Below are 20,106 nucleotides of genomic sequence, written 5' to 3'. Positions count from 1 at the left end.
TAGGTATCTCATCAGTCATCAATCTTTCTAACAGAGTTCTTTCCTCGTCTGAAACAAGTGTACTAGAAAAGGGACTCTCTTTTGTCCCTGCAAGACCTCCAGACTTCGTTAGACTTAAACTGGAATTCATTGAGTTCTGCAGGAAGATCCGTCTGATTGCATTCTTTTCAGGCAAAGAACTAATGTCGCAAACAGAAACCACGGGTCTAAAGAAAAAATTAACCTTTTGTCCACCAGCCTTTAAAATACCCAAAGAGGTGACATACTTTGAAAAAACCGTGTTGTCAGCTATTTCCTCAGAAGAAAAAAAGAACAAAACCTTTACCAAACACAACCTGACAAAAAAAGAGAAAGACGCACTACATTCTCTCAGAAATGATGAGAATATTATAGTCAAGCAAGCCGACAAAGGCGGATCGATTGTTATTTGGGGTACCAACGAATATATAGCAGAAGCCAATCGACAGCTAGTAGACATCGAATGCTATCGGAAATTACGATCTGATCCAACGACTGAATTTCAGAGCGAACTTGAAAAAATCCTACAGAATGGATTTGAACAAGGCTTTTTGGGCAAACATGAATTCAGTTATTTAGTAAACAAACATCCACGAACACCACTATTCTATGTACTCCCAAAGGTACACAAGAATGCCAAATCACCACCAGGCCGCCCCATAATATCTGGGTGCGAATCACTGTTTGAACCCATTTCCAAGTTCATTGACTTCTTCCTCAAACCTTTTACACTAACAGTACAATCTTTTTTGAGAGACACCTCCGATTTTCTGTGCAAATTACAACAATTACCATTTTCCGAGGGCCAAGACTTACTAGTAAGTATGGATATAGTCTCACTATACACCCAAATTCCCCAAGACCAGGCCTTGGAAGTTGTTGAAATCTTCTTGGACAAAAGAGACCGTCCAATGAAAGTTCCTACGGACTTCATTTTGGAATTGGCGAGATTAGCTCTAACCAAAAACTATTTTAAATTCCATGATGACTTCTTTCTCCAAATCAAGGGAGTAGCCATGGGCTGTCCCTTTGCCCCAGAGCTGGCTATACTCTTCATGAGTGTATATGAAGACAGACACGTACATAATAACAACCCCTTCTCACAATGGATAGGGGGCTGGGTTCGTTTTATAGACGACATTTTTTTCACATGGTCCGGAACAGTGGAACAATTAACTGACTTCCATGGATGGCTTAACAGCCGCACAAGGGATATCAAATTCAGTATCCAGTCATCACCTACAAGACTTTCCTTTTTAGATGTGGAAGTGTATTGTACAGATGGACAGTTGGTTACTACCCTCTTCAGAAAAGAGACTGACCGCAACAAATCCTTGCATTTCTCCAGTAACCACCCACGCAGTTTAAAAGAAAATCTACCGATAGGCCAATTTCTCCGTATACGTCGTAATTGTTCATTCAAAGACGAGTACATGTACCATGCAAACTTGCTTATGGAGAGACTCTTAGACCGGGGATATCCATCTAAATTGGTCCAACAAGCAATCAAACGCGCGTGGTGGACACCACGAGAAGAACTGTTGAGAAAGAAAGAAAAGAACAAACTTGAACGGACAGTTTGCGTCACTACCTTTGGGGCATCATCCAACTTTCTCAAGAAGGTTATCAACCAGAACTGGCATCTAATAAAGGACGTGGATATACAGTTGAATGCCAAACCACTCTTTGCCTTCAGAAAAGATAAGAGCATTGCGAACCAAGTCGTCAGGGCCGCAGTCCCTGTCAAGAAGACCTCCACAATACGTGAATTTGTCAATTTACCTCCTGTTGCAGGCCATAAAAAGTGTGGAACATGCATGTGTTGTAACTCCACGATTGAGGGGAATGTATTCCAACACGAAGGAATCTCATGGAAACACAACACGTTTACGAACTGCAAATCAAAAAACTTGATCTATGCCATCCTATGTCCATGTCCCAAATTGTACATAGGGAAAACAAATCAGGAAATCAGACAGAGAATCTCTCAACACAAATCCAGAATCAAGAAAAAAATCACCTCAGCACCTCTTGTACAACACTGGATTGACGAGTCACACGGAGACCTGGACTTCAGATGGACCGTCATTTCAAAATTAGAGCGTGACCAGAGGGGCGGAGATTTAGAGGCCAAACTAAAACAAAGAGAAGCAATGCTGATTCTAAAATTCAATTTGGCCACTCAAGGCTTGAACGAGATGTCGGAACTCTACAACTTATAGAGTGGTAGGTCACCCCCACCTTTTTCAAACATCCACTGTGTTAAGAATTCATGGACCCAGTAGTCAGTTATGACACTTGACCAACAATGCTCTTATATTGGTTGCCAGGCAACAGCCATCAACAACCTCCATACATTTGGAATCGGCACATCGAGCAAAAAACGGACTATAACATGCCTTTGCGCACTCCTAATACTTTTTAGTACAACCTGTCTGACTCTAAAAAACGAACGATAACTCACTTCTAAACTAAATCCAGCAATCAATGCAATACAATCAAAAAACTACGCCTCCCAGAAGCCTTAGCAGTAAGGCCGCAGGACTTATACAACCGGGTCAACCGGCATCAACACAAACACGCCGCATTACTGAACGGAGCCACGTAAGGAGGAGACTTGACTAGAGATCACCGGTAAGAATTCCCAAGCTCCAACCCAGCGGCTAACGTTGGACTAATGCCGAAAAATTCCGCCCTTCGAAAACGAGCTTTGACTTGCTATTTAATTTAACTTCGAAAACGAGCTTAGACTTGCTATTTTATTTTAGAAACCCAGCCAGACCCAAGGCATCCAGCGCCGCAGCACTTAACGGAGCCGCGTATGGAGGAGACTTAATAAAGGATCACCGGTAAGAATCCCCGAGCGCCAACCCCGGCGGTACACGTTACATAAACGTCTGAAAGATCCGCTTGTCGAAAATGCGTTTAGACTTGCCATTTACTATCAGAATATAGATGGACACAAGTCCTTTGACTCTTCCCAATTGAACGTTAAAAAACTCCATTGACTCACAAAACCCGGCACCCCAAATAGCGCGAGAGGCTTTTCAAAGAGCTCGACCATATCGGTCCTACTAAAACCCGTTTTTTCAAAATGAGCACAATTGCGATATGTCCTGACCTAAGCCCATGATTGCCAAAGTCAATAGGTCACCTTTTTCTCTTGTTTCACCACAGGAGTGCGCGACATAATCGAAATTATACTGACCACGCGGTCACACCGCCCATTCATGTAAGTACTCTGAATAATGACCGATACTAGTGTGCCAGCATGACTGGCCAACCGATACTAATTATGCCCATTGAATCCTTAATATTACAGTTACCTGATTAGCCACCCTGTTGAGAGACCGACCACTGAATCTTGAATACAGGTATGATCTAAGAGAGTGTGTGTGACTGATAGAAGTTGAGTGTTCTGAGTATGACTGACAGAGTGTTTTTTATTCACTTTTGTAGATTGATTCTTCATGGTCCTGATGAGAATCCCTGGCACATAAGGGATTCGAAACGCGTCGACCTCTGTTCTCTTCACCACTGTTTTCTCAAATAGACCAATCTCCCCAGGATTAGAACTTGAAAACTGAATTGTTAGATGGTCTATTATATGCAAACATGCGGAAACAAATTTGTTACTAATCACTAGTACCCGCACCTGTTCTCTAAAAAATCTTCATTCAATACAGGGCGTGTACACTAGTTGCTGAACAGGTTTATTGGTCAATTTGTTGTCTATTCGTCCAGTTTTGTATATTCTTGTCTCTAAGTGCACTTAATGTTGTCTCTTGAATGTCTATTGTGTCCACTGTTTTTGTAAAGTGATATACATAGATTTGAGTTGTGATAATCTTTGATATATTATTTGTTTTTGTATATACCTTTCATGTCTCCATTCTTGTGATATTATTCTTGTTGTGAAACAAGGTTCAACAAAAATAGATAAAAAACAAAAGGAATAATAATCTAATAATAAAAAGAAATATCCAAAAAAACCAGACTAAAAGATTGGTCTTTCATAATTGAGGATTGTTACTCAATTAGTAAAAATCATTGAATTGAAGTGCAGTACTGGCATTTTCTTGTTGATTCTTTGTTTATTGTCTAGCAGTGACATTAGCTTCCGAGGTCCTTTGCAACAATTTATTGAGTAACAGTTCATTGCTTCCTCAGCTTGGCTTTTCTGACATATCCTGTCCTTGGAAAATTATACAACACGGAGCACATCCTGCACAGTTCCTCGTATTTGTTCACTGATGATTATGAACGACAAACTTTTTTATTCTTTGCTGTGCTCGGCTCATCATGACAGGATTCCAAAACATCCATCTTAAAGCTAGGCCTCAGGCCTCTTTTCCGTAGCACTAGTATGCAAGGAAACACAAAACATTAATTAATTCGAGTAATGAAAGTCATTCTGTTACCCACCCCCTTCACTAATTTTAACCCATTAGTTTATGTTACCTAGCTTTTAGCACAGAATAAACAACAAACATAGAGACCTTTCACGCAATCCTCAGGATACTCCACGAACTTTTACCACATAAAAAACGACATAAATGAATGCACATTTAAAAATAAGCACATGCCATTATTTAAACAGCCGCAATTAATATTGACAAAACAGAAAGGCAAAGTTAATTTATTATTTATGAACGAACTGGCAAAAGCAACAAGAGCACATAATGTTAATTCCCTCATGTTCATGTAAATGCACATTATTTTAGGTTGAATTAATACACAACATGCAAAACTCATTAATATTATTATTTTATTATGGAAGTTTAACTCAGCGAGTGAAAACATAATTAATTTTAAAAACTCGCTTCATCACTAACTATCAGATAATCTTAATTGACATAAACAAACAGGATCTCCTTGTGATAGTTAACTTCTATAACAATCTAGCTCAGCCTCAGTTGATTGTTACTGTGAAGGAAATCCGCACTTTCCTCTTAGATTTTAATAATAAACACTAAGGGAAAAACCCCATTATCATTGGGGGAGGCGACTTCAATTTGTCACTTTGCCCACATAATGATAATATCACATGTGGCCTCTTAGATGAGAATGATACTAGTATTACTCATTTTATTCATTCCCAAAGTGGGGCCTGCTTGAATGAGATGATCGTGACTCTCCATTTAATCCTGGCAAGTGAACTGGTATCACCCATGGTTCCTTTGACCCCAACTTTTAATGGTAAAGGTGCCACTAATTGTATTGACTTTATGTTTTTTAACAAGCACTGCTTCCTCTTTCATCTCTAACTTTAATACCCATGATTGTGTATTTAGTGATCATTTCCCCATATCACTCACTCTGTCTCTCCCGTTGATAGGAGGAAGAAGAAAGCAGATCAATCTTTACGGGGAGGAAAATCTACTTATGGTCAGATTAAACAGTTACGCCCTGAAGTGGACCAAGGTCGACCCGGTAAAGGTCACAGAAAAAGTTGTTAAGAACTCCATAATTGAAATCAACACCTGTTTAGCAGACCTTTCGTCCCCACAGGAGAATATTGACAATTTTATATTAGTGACCAATTCCATTCAAAAAGCTCTAATCACTAAATCTAAAGGGGCAAGAAATAACCAGGTTGGCTGGTTCAATTCCACCTGCATCCAAGCCTACTCAAATCTGAAAAAAGCCCTTAATGCACCACTTAGAGATAGGAAAGAGATAGCCCAACTTAGGAAAATTTATAACAAACACATACGATTAAGAAAATCAGAACTGAAAGAGGATCTCTAGGCAGAACTACATAAAAGCTGCTGACTAAATGACGGCGCAGCTTTTTGGGAAGTGAAAACACCCCATTCTTGTCAGGGCCCAGAGACTCTAACAAAATAGACGTTACAGTAGACAAACCATCTTGGATTTCCCACTTTGCTAAAATATTTGGGTAACTGCTAATTCGTCTCTAGATCATTGACTCTTAGGGACGAACGCTAATAGTATTAGCCCCTCTTCCTTTCTGCTTGCTCTGGATTTCACCTTAAATGAAGTCGAGCAAGCTTTAAGTGCTAGCAAAGGGGGAAAGGCCCCGGCCCACGACGGGGTCCCGGCTGACCTCTATAAATTTAACACTGACCTCTGGGCCCCAATCCTACTCAGGGTATTAGACGCAACCTGCAAAATTGGTCTGCTGGACTCTTGGTCAAAATCCATCTTGATTCCAGTTTTTAAAAAGGGCAATCGTCTTAGTCCAATTTGCTATCGTCCTATTTCATTACTGGACTCTTTCGAAAAACTGCGGGCCGTATCATTCTAGAACGCCAACAGTCATGGTCCAAAGATAATAAGATCATATCCGATATCCAGTACGGGTTCAGGGAAGGCCTGGGCACCATCGAGCAGGTTTTTAATCTGTCCTTACTCAAGGGGAAATACGTGGACGCTAAAAGGTGGGAGTCTTCACCTGGCCTACGTAGATCTCTCTACAGCGTTTGACTGCGTGGGTCACTCGAAGTTATGGGCTATTCTAACAGAAATGGGAGTCGACACATTGCTAGTTAAATTCCTACGAGAAATGTATTCCAACGCCACGGCGAGAGTGAGATTTGGCACGGGGTGAGCTGACAGCACCATTTAGGGTTGAGTCGGGAGTCAGACAGGGCTGCGTTCTGGCCCCCTTCCTTTTCATTCTGTATACAAATGGCCTAGAAGAAGCCATGTTGGAGGGGGCCAAGGACCTACCCTTAATTCAACATCGTCCGATCCCCGCTCTCCTTTACGCGGATGACGCGGTGATTATTGCCCGCACTCCCGTTGAATTTCAGCGTTCACTGACCCGATATAACTCATTTATGTCAAATCTAGACTTAAAAATAAACATTTAAAAAACTTTTATTATGAACTGTGGCCAAAAACGATGAAAAGGGAGAGCAATTTATATAAATAATTCTAGAATAGAGCACACCCCTACCTACCCATATTTTGGAGTCCTGATAGACGAAAAGGGCACCTGGAAGAAAGCTATTGAGGGAAGAAAATTGCAGTTCATAAAATCAACCATAGCCCTGGTAAAATTCACACAGAGATTGGGTAGTAGAGCGCCCGAGGAGTTGATTCGCATTTACCAAGCCAAATGTATTAGTACTGCTATCTACGGGGCTGGGGTGTGGGGCTACGTTCAGGCAGAACCCCTTCAAAAAGTGGAAAACAGCTTTTTGAGATTCCTTCTTGCTGTTCCCCAGGGTACCTTAACATTTAGTTGCTATTTAGAGCTAGGTCTGCCTTATATTACTGACATCATAAAGATTCAGCCTATTCTCTTATGGCACCATCTTTGGACCTCAGACAAGCTGTTTTTTACCCAAAGGATCATGAGGGATTGTCTTCTGCTAGAAAACGTTAATAAGATTGGCTGGCTCCGATATGTTAAAAGTTTCCTATATAATATGGGCCTAGAGAATCTCTATTTTAACCCGCTATCACTGGACCTGATCTCTAGGAAAACGTTGAAAAATCAATGTTTAACCCACCTTGCGGAACTACGTTTGACTGTTGGAGCAATCCTCGGCACAGCATGCTTTACTGATTCAAACTTCCATGCTGATTCAACCTAGATTCCTGTTGACCCGGTTTAGGCTAAACACTTTTTTCCGGTTTGTCACAGACTGGTCGCAGCTGCTATGTCAATGTCCCTGTGACGGCATCTCGTCCCCAAACTAACTTACATTTGATTCTTTTCTGTAAATTCTATCTAGAACCAAGAAAGAGATATCTTGCTCCAATCCTAAAAAGTTTTGGGCTACGTCAATGTCGCCCCGCCCTCCTGGTTCTCCAACTTCTTGACTCTGATTTCTTAGCACTAAAAATAGCCAGGTTTCTTAAATTTTGTATTCGACATAGAAAGAACCTATAATTGAAGCATGGTGTTTTTAATTTTCTGCTGTGTATTTTAACTTAATCGTATTCTAAGAAATTATTTATTGTTGTTTTCTTTTTATAAATGTATTAATATTCTATGTATCTACTTTTATGGTTTTCTACAAATTGAAACCGAATAAAGTAATACCAACAACAACTACATGTTTACCATGCATACCTGTTGTATTAAGTCATTGTGAGTGTGAAGACGTGGTGTTAGGGCCTCGTGTTCTAGGAGGTCACAAGACTTGCGTGGGATCAATGTGCAATGGTCGTCAAAACCTAGCTTTTGTCTTGTTTCTTTGTATAGCATGAGGTGTGGGAAGCTTCATGTCTTGACCCATCGCAGAATTTCTGTCATTGCTATTTATTGTATTTGTCTTTCTCTGTGGGTACTGAAGAGTTTAACAGGTTGTTGGGAGAATGTATGAGCTAGACATGTTGGCGATTGATTGCGAATAAGTGTCACGGTATTCTATATGCAAGGGAATGTCTGCTCTGTTCTTCGTTTTTTTGTTTGTAAGAAAGGGAAATGTGTAGTATATTCTGCAACGCTCTTCCCAGTAAGTCTCAGCTGATGCCTGGAATTCTGAGAGTGAATGATGTACTAGGATGATGCTGTGTGGTGTGGAGGGGAAGATAGGCAATAGGAGCAGTTGGAGGCAGGATGGAGCCCTGAGAAGAGTGACCTGCTCTTGCTGTAACCTAAGGGCCTAATATGAAATAAAGAACGTACAACCTACCAGAGTGTTTCCAGGCTCTTTCATGAAAACCGTGTCCTTTGGCTTGAACACGAACCTAAAGGTTCAAAGTTCGAAAATCAGCACACCCTAGATTCTGCACATACATGAAACAGTACTTTTTATTTTTTTATTTCATTTATTCAACTTTTCCACAATATGACATTCACAGTTTTTGCAGTACAGTCAAACCGTGTATTCATCTTGTAAAAGAAACACTACTTGAGTGCAGTGTAGTTCAGTGTGTATATTAGTTACTACTAATGTTCTGGAAAACGTGTAGAAGTAATAGCTCTACAGCTACAGCATGTCCATGGGCTTTGCTGTTCCTAAAATAAATTGTTATGTCCTCAACTGACATATATATATATTGGCTTTGCACAAGAATCAAAAATGTGGCACACTGTGACCTGAAGTGGCTGACTTTTGCTCTGTGTTTTATTTTGTTATTTTATAGCTCAGGATGTCCATGCTCATCAGAGGGTTCCTGTATGGAAATATTTCCCTGGTTCTTGCTGAGAACAAAACTGGAAAAGCCAATGGCCGAAGGGTCTGGCACATGGCCAATGTTGAAGGCCTCGGGGTCTGGCAACGGATCGTCTTACCGCTCCTGGATGTGTCTGACAGGTAGACGTTCTGCTTCTTTTTTCAAATCCCACTACCCTTTCTGAACGTGATGGAGAAATGTTTAGAGATTTGGATGGACATGTTTGTTGTGAATCATTGGTAAGGTTGCTGGATCATTAGATGTCAACAGAACACCATGAGACCAATTCTTGAATCTTTTTAACTCAACAGAGAGTTTTGCACATAAGCAAATTCACACATGGAGTAATATCTCTAGTGATATTATTTACTTATTCACCAAGCACTTCTGTAGTGATTGAGGTATTGTTGTGCAACACAGTAAACAAATGTTGAACTATGAGAGCGAGCACTCAGTTAAAATGTTTGTAATGGGACCGGGCTCGACTAGGGGTGTGGCAGCCAGAGATCTGTGCACATCCCTTTTTTATACGGGGTTGTACTCGGATCTACCCCCCCTGTAGGAATCCTACAGGTGAAGGTACAATAAGGGCAAGGGACAAATGTGTCACCTTCTTGCATTGCAAGCCTTCCTACACCACTGTTTGTGCTCCATAGGACTACTATTTGGAGTGAGAAATGTACTTTCTGCATCTAATGCAAAAACAACAGTTGATGGACAGAATGCAGAACAAGGATAGCTTGACTCCAGTGGTGTGGAGAGCATGGGACTCACGTCTGAGCATACCCTTCCCACCTGGGGTGACAAATGCAAAAACAACAGTTGATGGACAGAATGCAGAACAATGTCATACATTCACCCTGGGCCTAAATCCATCGTTTTTTGCACTCCACACCACCCCAGTTCAGACATGGCCATATTCAAATCAGCCTTGACCCTGTGCCTCATGGGAACAGTCCTGCCCGAACTGCCAAGCCATGTCTTTCCCGGACCGGAATCAAGCATCCTAGGACCGGTTTCTGGCTATCAGCCGTCTTCAGCCAGGATAGCTTGACTCCAGTGGTGTGGAGAGCATGGGAAACGATGGATTTAGGCCCAGATCTCTGTACTGGCGTGAATGTATGACATTGTTCTGATTTCTGTCCATCAATTGTTATTAGGTCTCGCCTTTTAAATGGAGAGAATTCAAGTGCTCAAAATACTCGTGAAACCAAGGGTTTTTTGGTGCAGTTTTCTTCGAGTTCACGTGGCCACAGGCACGCGCTTTTGGGCCATAAACTTTCACTGCCATCTGTTCCCCAGCTCCAGCACCTCCCCTCTCTCTCCCCGCACACAGCCTTACTTGGATTTCTCCTCCCCCTCCCCAGCCAGCTTCCCCCAGGCCGCGTTCCCTCCCACCTTTCCTCCTCTCTGTCCCTTCTTTCATTCACAACTTGTTTTTGTAGTTTTGTAGTTTTATATAGCGCGAACTCGAACAAAAGTTGTTAAAGAGCTTTACATGAGGCCCAGCTACATTACACACGGACACTTTCAATATTTTCTTGCGTGATTTCGTTGCAAAATGCCCGCAGATAACTTTCTCCCATGCTCTTGTTAATAGTTCAGGCACTTTTGCCAGCTTTTCGAACTAACCCCGAAGGTAAAAGTTGTTAGTTTCCACCTAATTCTATTGGACGCGTTACATGAGATTTTAATATTTATTGCATCGTCAGTTTTTAGAGTTCAGCCAATACTCCTTGGGTTCATTGTGCCAGCCCCACCAGGGCATGTATTTGCAAACTATTATCGGCATTTTCAACTGTACAGACACACACATGGAGCTTGCTAGCCCCGTCTGGGAATGTCTTTAAAAACGAATACCGGCACTATTTCACTTGACCGCATCATTGTAACATCAGGCACTCTGCACTTTTAAAGATCCTGGCACACAAGGCGCTTATGCTGTCAATGCATTTTCTCCCCGTTTTTAACTCATTCACGAGCCTTCACTGAGCATCAGGCTCGGCGTGCCTCCCAGCCATGCATTTATGGAACCATCTTGCATACGGGTTCATTTTGCCAGCCCCATCCGGGCATGTATTTACAAACGGATGCCGGCCTAATTCTCTGCTCGCACCAGGCACCCTGTAATTTGTTCACGAACAAATGCCGGCATAAAATACCAGCCCGCATTTTTGAAACATCAGGCACGCTGCATTTTAAGATCTTGGACGCAACGTTGTCTCCTGGCAACAAACCACTGCCTATTGTTATCTTTTTCCAAATGAAGTAGAGAGTCTTTTCCATCACTTTGAACTTTGTTACTTGCGTGACACATGATATGTCTCATTGATTACCTTTACTCGCCACCATGTTTCTCTAACATGCCGCATTTGTTATACAGCGCTACTTTAGCCCCATCCGGACATGTATTTACAAACGGATGCCGGCCTAATTCTCTGCCCACACCAGGCACCCTGTAATTTGTTCACAAACAAATGCCGGCATAAAATACCAGCCCTAGCCCTTTCTGTTTCGGTCGTCCTTCTCGCCGTGTTTTCTTTTACTCCCTCCCCCTTCTTCCCACTCCCTCATGTCCCCTCTGATATGTTCCTTTGAATTAACCCATTTGCAGAACGTTCACCGCGCATTAAACTGCCTAGGGGTTCCTATTTCCTCTCTGTTTACATTTCCCTCCCCCTCGCGCTTTCTTTTCTCTCCCTCTCTCGGCCCTTTGATGCTTGTTATCTTACTCTTGCGGAGCGGCGCCCATTGTACTGAGGCCCAGTTCAGCCACTACAGCAGATTCATGGCGGCGGGGACGACATAAAGTGCCTTCATTCGAGGCTTATTTATTCACACAGCTGTTCCCGCTGTACAAAGGGGAGGGGAGGGAGCAGGGAGAGCCGGGGCGGGTGAGCCACGCAGATAGCATAATGGTAGAACCCAGATCCTGCATAATCGCAGGTGTGCGTGAGGCTTGCATAGACGCAGGCACTGATTGCGTACTTTGTGCTCTGAGTTGCCTCGGTGACTACCATTCATCTATACATCCATCCGTGTATCCACTCATTCATCCATGTATCCATTCTTCCTACCACCCATCCATCCATCCACTCAGAGCCTTGCATTACAAATGCTATAGGTGTCACATTTGCGAAAGTTAAAACTATTGGCATTGTAAATGACAAAGCTATTAATTTAGCTATTTTCAAAACCAACACATAAATAAAAAAATTGTCATTTACAATACCAATAGCTCAAACTTTCCTAATGCGAGACCTATTGCATTGCAAATGCTTGTTTTTGCATTTGTCACCCCTAGTGGGATGGGTATGCTCAGACGTGAGTCCCATGATTATGCAAATGCAAAAGTGCTTTTTAAGCATTGTGGCGGGCGGTGCTGAGAGCACCGCCCGCCACAATGCCTAACATGCAGGATGTGCCTGCCACTGTGGCGGGCACATTTTAGTACCCCTACGGGACCCCCGCCCTTATGGCGGGCGGTCCCTATTACCATGAGGATGGCGGGCGGGCAAAGTCCGCCCGCCATCCTACAGACCCTCCAAGTATTATTACTGTTGTTCTGTCGAGCAGCTGTTGAACTTTTTGTCTGCTCAATTCTAATCTACCTAAACTTCTTCAGGAGACTTGGTCTCCCTTTTGCAATTTTGTATCTTTATAGCATAGTGTTAAGCGTGATGTATCTGAATTTAATAACTAATTTGTAATAAACACCCTTGAATTTGGCTACCGATTTCTGGTCCTCATAGTGTAGCCAAAAGGGTTGCTCTGTTAATTGAATGAAGAGTGGCACTCTGATAACTCCCACCCCTGAGTGCATAAGAAAGGTACATCAGAGGACCAAGTGTACATGACAGAGCACTGAGATATAGTAAGTGAATCAAGAAAGGAGTGCGAGCCAAGAAAACACTGGTCATAATGGATGATGTTGGGCTCCCTGGAATCTAGGCACCGTGGAGGTAATGAAAGACTACATTTGCTTATTGGGGTTAAATTCAACATTTAGGTTGATGGTGGAAGCACAAGGTGACACTATGTCTGGAGGGAAGATGGATTGAGAAGGGAGAGTTTTGGGAGCAGAATAGTTCAGGAAATAGATCATGTATGCCTTCGAAAAACTGACCATTAGGGTGGAAAGAGCCATTTATTGTCGGATTATAGTGAATCAGTCAGGTATTTGTGTTTGGAGGAGGGATGAGAAGGCTATGAAGGTTAAGGTCTGCGTGGGAAGGATAAAGTTTGTGTCCCTTTAGCAGGTAGTTTCCATGGGAAAAAAAAGCAGCAGATGATATTGTTACATGAGTTAGTATAGCGGAAGGAATAAAAAGAGAATGTCCTGGATACAGCACTTGAGAAAGGAGGGAATAAGGCCAAGGCTGCTCAATAAGAAGTTCCTTCATTGTGTCTTTTCTGTATACAAAGAATTTCATCCCATTCAATAAATTATCCATCTTCTCTCTCCCCCTTTTCCTGAGTATCATCAATAAGAATTGCCGGTCAGTTTCCTCTCTAAGTCTCTTTTCATGAAGAGTATCAAGTCTATTCAGGGACATGCAAAACTGAAATGACTTGCTCGTCATTCTGTGCTTGATGATCTTTATTACAGTACTTTCTTGGGAGAAGTTTCTGCTCGTTCCCTTGGTAGACTCTCACATCCTGAATAACTACTATGGTCTGCTGCCCTCCGCCCTCAAACTTTTTACATGCCCTAATGTGGGACCTCTCCCCATTCTGGAAACCCGCTAGCTGAACGAAAGAATACCGATTCTGCTGTTTTCCTTCCTGCTTCTCTTCCTGCTCAAGGTTTAAATACCACACCTATAGTATGCCTCCTACCTTCTTCTCCCACCTTCTATTCTGATATGGTTTTGGCAAAGAAGAGGTGTGATCTTTTGTCCTTGAATTACCTGGCTGCCATGTTTTGAAAGAATTACTGGGGGTAATTACAATTTCAACTAGTGGGGGAAACAGATCTGGATTAGTTTTCTTCTGTCCAGAATGATCAGAGTGTCTCAGATATGGTGCTGTTGAATCCATGGCCTTCAGGAGTTTTCAAAGTATAGCCAGAAATGACTGCCATCAGAGACCCATGCTAGTTTATCCCGTGTGCCAAATATATGGAGTGATGGTTAAACAACCCCACCCAAATCAATAAAGCTATGAATGTCAGCCTTTATAGCCTTTGCTTAATTATTCATCTAGAATGCCAGTACACACTTTAATCCGCTGTGGCCTACACAACCTGTCAGAGTTGTCAGACGTACGATTCTATGGAAATGTAAACCCGCACAGAAAATGTGCATCAGTGGAAAGACAGGCTGTCTCCATGGAAAGGTTCACCTTTCAAAACAGTGATTGGTCCTCTGGAAGAACTCTCTGCCCATCTATGGTTAAAGACCCTGCTTTTATCTGTTCAAAATGTATGATATGAGCCATTCTTGGGTTTCTTTGAACTTTCCTAGATGTTGCTTGTTTCTATGAATACTGCTTAGCATTTAGATATTTCCCAGAAAAATATTTTCTACTGCTCTTGTTACATAGCAATGACACATTCTTAGGAATGTACTCAAGGTTATGAGGGCTAGAGTGACCACAATCTTGATGTGAGCTGAGGCGGAGCTCCTAAAACACCTTATCAGAGAGACCTACAAATGTAAAGCTGTCTATTCCATGGTGGTATTTTTAGTTCAACGTTGGTAGATTTGCTTGACTATGAAGGCAAAACCGTCAGAGAGTATGCAAACAGAAATGTGTGTAACAACAAACGCATGGCAAACCATGATTTAATAGGAAATAAGCATTATTCAATGAATTACTACAAAATGAAGAACCAGGAAGAAGAAATGGAATAAAACAGCTCTTTAAGCAATTTTGATACCTTAACCAGTTTTGCTGCAAACATTTTTAGTATAAAAGTCAGAGCAGAAACGCTTTGGGGGTGGGGGGCTCTACAATCTTTTTCTCAGAAGGATAGAAAATGGGCTTTATTTAGATGTGTGGCTTCATTTAGATACCAAACATGTCTAGTGGAGGACAACAGCACAAAAAATTAGCATCAGTCTGCCACTGGTGTTGGCAGAGGCTAGTGTGGCTAAGATGAAGTTAAATGTCTTGGTTGATACATGCTGTGAACCTTTTAGTCTGGTTTAAACTAACATATCCCTTTAGACATAAGTTTGCAGCAAGAATTATTTACCATGGACTGTTGGGAGCTCTGTCCAGTAACAATCAACTTCCACCTCGGTGGGAGCCCTGGAGATGATGGCACCTCCTTTGATGAAAAAGTCACAAGTTGGATCACTGCTGATCCAAGGGGAGCCAATGTTGCCACACACACAATAAAGATGTGCTTGACAAATACTCCCTTTTAGAGGTGGTGGACTACTGACACTCCACCCCCTCTCCAGGGAGCTCCTGGATCCTGGCATGTGTGGTCCTTGAGTGGAAAGCTGCCTCAAACTCTGTGAAAGAAAAAGTGAAAGCAGAGGTTGAGTCAGTGGTCTTCCCTGCCTGGCGCATGGGGCAGAGTGCCAGGTGGAGAGGAGACCTGCAGGACCACACAGCCTTTGGACTGCTGCAGGATTCTGAGCTGTCCCAGGAAGGAGCAGCAGCAGCTGCTGAATAACCCCTTCGACGCTGATGACGAGCTCAGCTTGTCATGGAGTACACCTCTCGTACGCTCAATACGAGCTGAGCGCACAGCGGGAAAATGCGCCGCACCGATAGTGTTAAGGATAAGATCATCAGTGAGTGCATCAAATAGATTAAAAGGACAAATAAATATATACTGGCCAAGGTGGCTGTATGAAGAGAATCTCTTGGGGCAACAAAGTGTCCCATAAACCACAGGAGCCTGATGAAAATGTGAATATCTAACTCACGCTGTTTCCTCAGGGACAGGGAGGACCACATTGCTTTGGAGAGTGTTCAAGGGGCTGACTCAGGGAGTGACAAGCCTCCACAAGAGGATTGCAGGCAAGAAATGTCAGCTACTCTGTGTCTTCCAGGAGTGATAATTAGAGACCCCTGTGGAAGCCGGTGCTTGCTTTAAGATGCTTCAAGGGCATTGCTTTTGGGTTGCCATTGGATTGTTGTTGGACAGTTGGTATTTAGGATCCTATGAGTTTCCTGTGCGACCTTGTGTAAAAAAAGAACTATGTAATTTGACCTGGATGATCATTGGTGTGGAGTCAAAACCTATGTCATTATAATTATGGTAAATTTATGTTGTGCAGAAACGTTCATTTTGAACTGCAGATTTAGTGTTGTTATGGGATGACAAATATGGTTTGTACTTAGGAAAATTAAGTGCCAGTAATTTCTACTGATTGCAAGCACTACCAAAGGCTGTAGGATTGATGTGAATGCCTTGTACACCCTTTGACAAAGCAAGTATGTGCGAATTTTGATAATAATGTAGCTTTGCAGGATATGCTATGTGCACATCTGGAGACATTGTCACAGCTCCTGGGCGTTTGGTAGGCTGGAAGGATGGGAGACTTTATTTTTGTTGAGGACCTGCCGGCCACGTTCCTACTTGCAGTGCTTCTATATAAACAATGCTAAAACACATGGTTTTAAAGCATGCTTATAGCATACTTTAAAATAATTTTTTACATTGTCTATTTTGAAGCACTGAAAATAGGAATGCAGCAGGCATGTCCAGACCAACTAAACCGTCCCCACCCTTCCAGCCCTCTGAAACACCTGATGCCCAGGAACTGTTTAAGGGGTCTGGACAGGGTTTAAGCTGTTAGTTTCCCAATGGGAACTTTTTCTCAAGTACACCCCACATAGTTTGGGAGGCACCTGTAGTAGGGGTTAAAATCGTGTTTTTTTTAATAACTAATTTGTAATTTATTGAGCAATATTTAGTTGTGCGTGTATACACATACTTTTCATTTTTAAAAGACAAAGCACTTAATGGACAATGAGTTTTTGATCGTCAGGATGTGCTGCTGAGGTTTGAGTTTCTAGCCCACCGCAGCACCGAGTCCACCTTTGACCGCTCTACCTCATGACTCAGACAGACATGTATTAAGAGGGTTACTTGGCCTCCAGTTTGAGGGTCCATGCTAAGGGGTGGGAGGTGAGGAGCCAGGTTGATACAACTCGGGCCCAGTAATTTATTATTGCCCTTGCATCTCCTGATCTAGATGTCGCACATATATGGTACATTAGAGGGTGTAGCTACAAGTTCTACTGTTGACCGGTACCCAAAGAAGTGTGATGCCAAAGCAAAGCACTGCTGAAGACAGGTGCACGTTGTGGCCTTCTTTAGCTTCAATACATTCTTAATTCATGTACTTGTAGTTTATTTGACCATAACAACTCTGTCCATATGCACCATGCTTATTCTGTTAACCCTGGTTGTCTATTGTTTTCAATTCCAATATTTATGTATTATTTTCAAATTGCTCCTCATCTACTTGATTTAACTAGCCTGTATCAATCAAGCCATACTGCCTACTTGATTGCCCCATCCTCCTTATGGCGCCTCTTTGTTTGGGACTTTATTAAGTCTAAGGCTCTGGAATGAGTTAATGACTGTCAAACTTCAACTTTATACATGTTTATATGCATTAAAAAAGATTCTTAAGAGCCATCTTTTCAGCCTAGGCTTCCTTTGTAAAGTTAATGCTGTAATGTGTTTTCTGTTTGTTTTCAAGCTGATGGTTCTTGATGTTCATTTTGATTTACCCATTTATTGCATTGTCTTATTTTTATATCACGGCTTTAACATTCAAATTAGTATATAAATAATTCATTGTTGTCATACACTTATGATATCAAAATGACGCCGTTCTCTTTGCCTAATCGCATAATGTTGATTCTCATAATTACAATTTGCAATGCACAGGACCAGGAACAGTTTCAGTAACAAGCCAAATGGGGACAAACACAAGGGCCAGGTGCAGCCGTACATGTGCAAGCAGACATTAACTATTTCCATGAAATGGAGGTTAGTTTGTCATAACAAAAACCTGGAGGAAGGCAATCTAAAGAAGATGCAAAAGAAAGAGAACTGTTATTTCTAACAATGAACATGACTGACACACTACATATATGATGTTTTTGCTTCAATTCCTACTGATATGGCAGCATGAACAACCCTTTGTGTTTCAGCCCACGCAGCTCTGTAATTTTGAGAAAACAAAAGCTTCCTCATGTAGCATTCATAATGATGCTCATTAAGGGGACCTTTCATGCTAATTGAAAAGGAAATCTACCATCCCCAGAGATTTTGATCCTTAGAAGCTACAAACACTTTATTCGCATCATTTACAGTCAGGAGGCCTCTTGTGACATTAGGTACAGTGTTTTGGCAAGTGGGTACCCAGTGCCTACTGGTGCACGCAGCAAGGACATGTATACATGAAACTACTTTATGTATCCTTGTGGGTGATATAGACTGCGAGAAAACAATAGTAATACATCTTTATTGCTTGATTGTTAAAACTGTTGTAATACTGTACACAATAAATACAATGAACACATTCAAAAGATACATAAAACGGGCACATGATGCCACCAGCACTGTCACTAAAAACATAGAATGATGTTTGAAGAAAGATTTAAGAAAAGGACTCAATTCCTGCCTTGTGGAGTAAGGTGGGATGGGCCCAAGGCTATGTATGCCAGGTGACGTGGCAGCAAGGATGCATACATAAAGTGCGCCAGTAGAATGAAGCCACATTTCTGAGCATGCCAGCTCCCCCCCCCCGATGGGCTGCGAAATTGCACGAAGAATCAATTGTTATAATCTATGTGACCGTAAAAGTGCAGGTGCGACGGATAAGGGGCAATAAGCATTGTTGATTACCCGACTAGAGGTGCCTGTGTGCTGGTGCTCAATGAGTCAAAGGAAATTAAAACTGTGTCCGGGCGCAGGGGCCTTAGTGTGCAAAGGACATTGTCAAAAAAAAGTTCAAGTGCAGAAGTCTAAGCATCTAAGGGCCAAATGCATCAAAGGGCTTTGCCCATTCTGTGTCTATGGGAAAGTGTGTTCATGCATATGGCCCTAAGTGCTTTATCCAGCTGGTAAACCTTCATGCATGTTATAAGTCAAGGGCAGAGACTTTGATGATGTTCCAAACAGTGATACCTGTGTGTTGGTGATGGGAGAGGAGGTGTTATTGGTAAAAAGTGTGTCTTCAGCAGACTTAGCATCGAAACACTTTAGCAGGCTAGTAAAGCCTACATACACGTAATGAGACCGAGGCGGAGGTAAAGCACAGCATTTGAGGGCAGCAGCTCGCGGGAGCAGCGAGCTAAGTACCCAGAGAATTTTCTGGCTTGTGATGCCTAGGTACCTTTATAAGGTGAAGGATGGTATAAGGTGCAACACGTTTTATGCTGTTTAATCTTTATTGAGGTATGTGTTAACTAGTCACTGCCCTCCCCTAAATTTGGTTGGACCTGACTTTAATCTTTTTTCGTAAATCTCTGAAGGAATTTCACCAATGCACAGTTTAGCCTGATGACCGATGGTTCAAAGCAGGCCATCACCGCCACCCTGCAGAACCTTATGCATCGATCATTCTATGTTATTCGAAGCAGCTCCTGCCGTAGCTCTATAACTGTGGGGCACAAAGTATGTGGATAATGTCTTTCTGACCCTAGTCGCATAGCCAACAGTTCTCCAATGCTTCCCGTCTTTCCCATGTGTGATAGTGACTTAGGGTCGATAGTATCCCCAACCTATCATTCATGAACTCTACCTTTATCCAGTCGTTGTATGATTCACTTAAGTCGCCCTGTGGTTTCAATCTGGTATAGCTATGAACCATATTTGCATTGAGACAGGCAGTCCTTGTCCTCAAGCAGTGACAGCTATTGCTTGCTTGCTTTTGCCAGCTTTTTAACTTCGCAATGACTAATGGACAAGACCCAAGTGCTCGTTAGACCAATAGTGCACTAGGCCTTCGACAGGTAAGTTCTTGCCCAGAATTCGTTTTAGTTTACAGTTCAGACCAAAGGTAATGG

At 42.2% G+C, this 20,106-nt stretch overlaps 1 protein-coding gene across 1 annotated transcript in view; it reads left to right on the top strand.

Annotated features, from left to right (window-relative positions):
• ALK (ALK receptor tyrosine kinase) overlaps positions 1–20,106 on the top strand; it is a 2,610,699-nt gene that overhangs the window by 2,033,957 nt on the left and 556,636 nt on the right. The window contains exon 10 of the mRNA XM_086925973.1: positions 9,088–9,257. Coding sequence (XP_086782099.1) covers positions 9,088–9,257 — 170 coding nt within the window. The remainder of the gene's footprint in view (positions 1–9,087; positions 9,258–20,106) is intronic.

The sequence above is a fragment of the Lissotriton vulgaris genome, chromosome 6 (genome assembly GCF_964263255.1).
Source record: "Lissotriton vulgaris chromosome 6, aLisVul1.2, whole genome shotgun sequence".
NCBI lineage: Eukaryota > Metazoa > Chordata > Amphibia > Caudata > Salamandridae > Lissotriton > Lissotriton vulgaris.
Note: the sequence above shows the minus strand (reverse complement) of the source record. Positions and strands in the feature narration are given on the sequence as shown.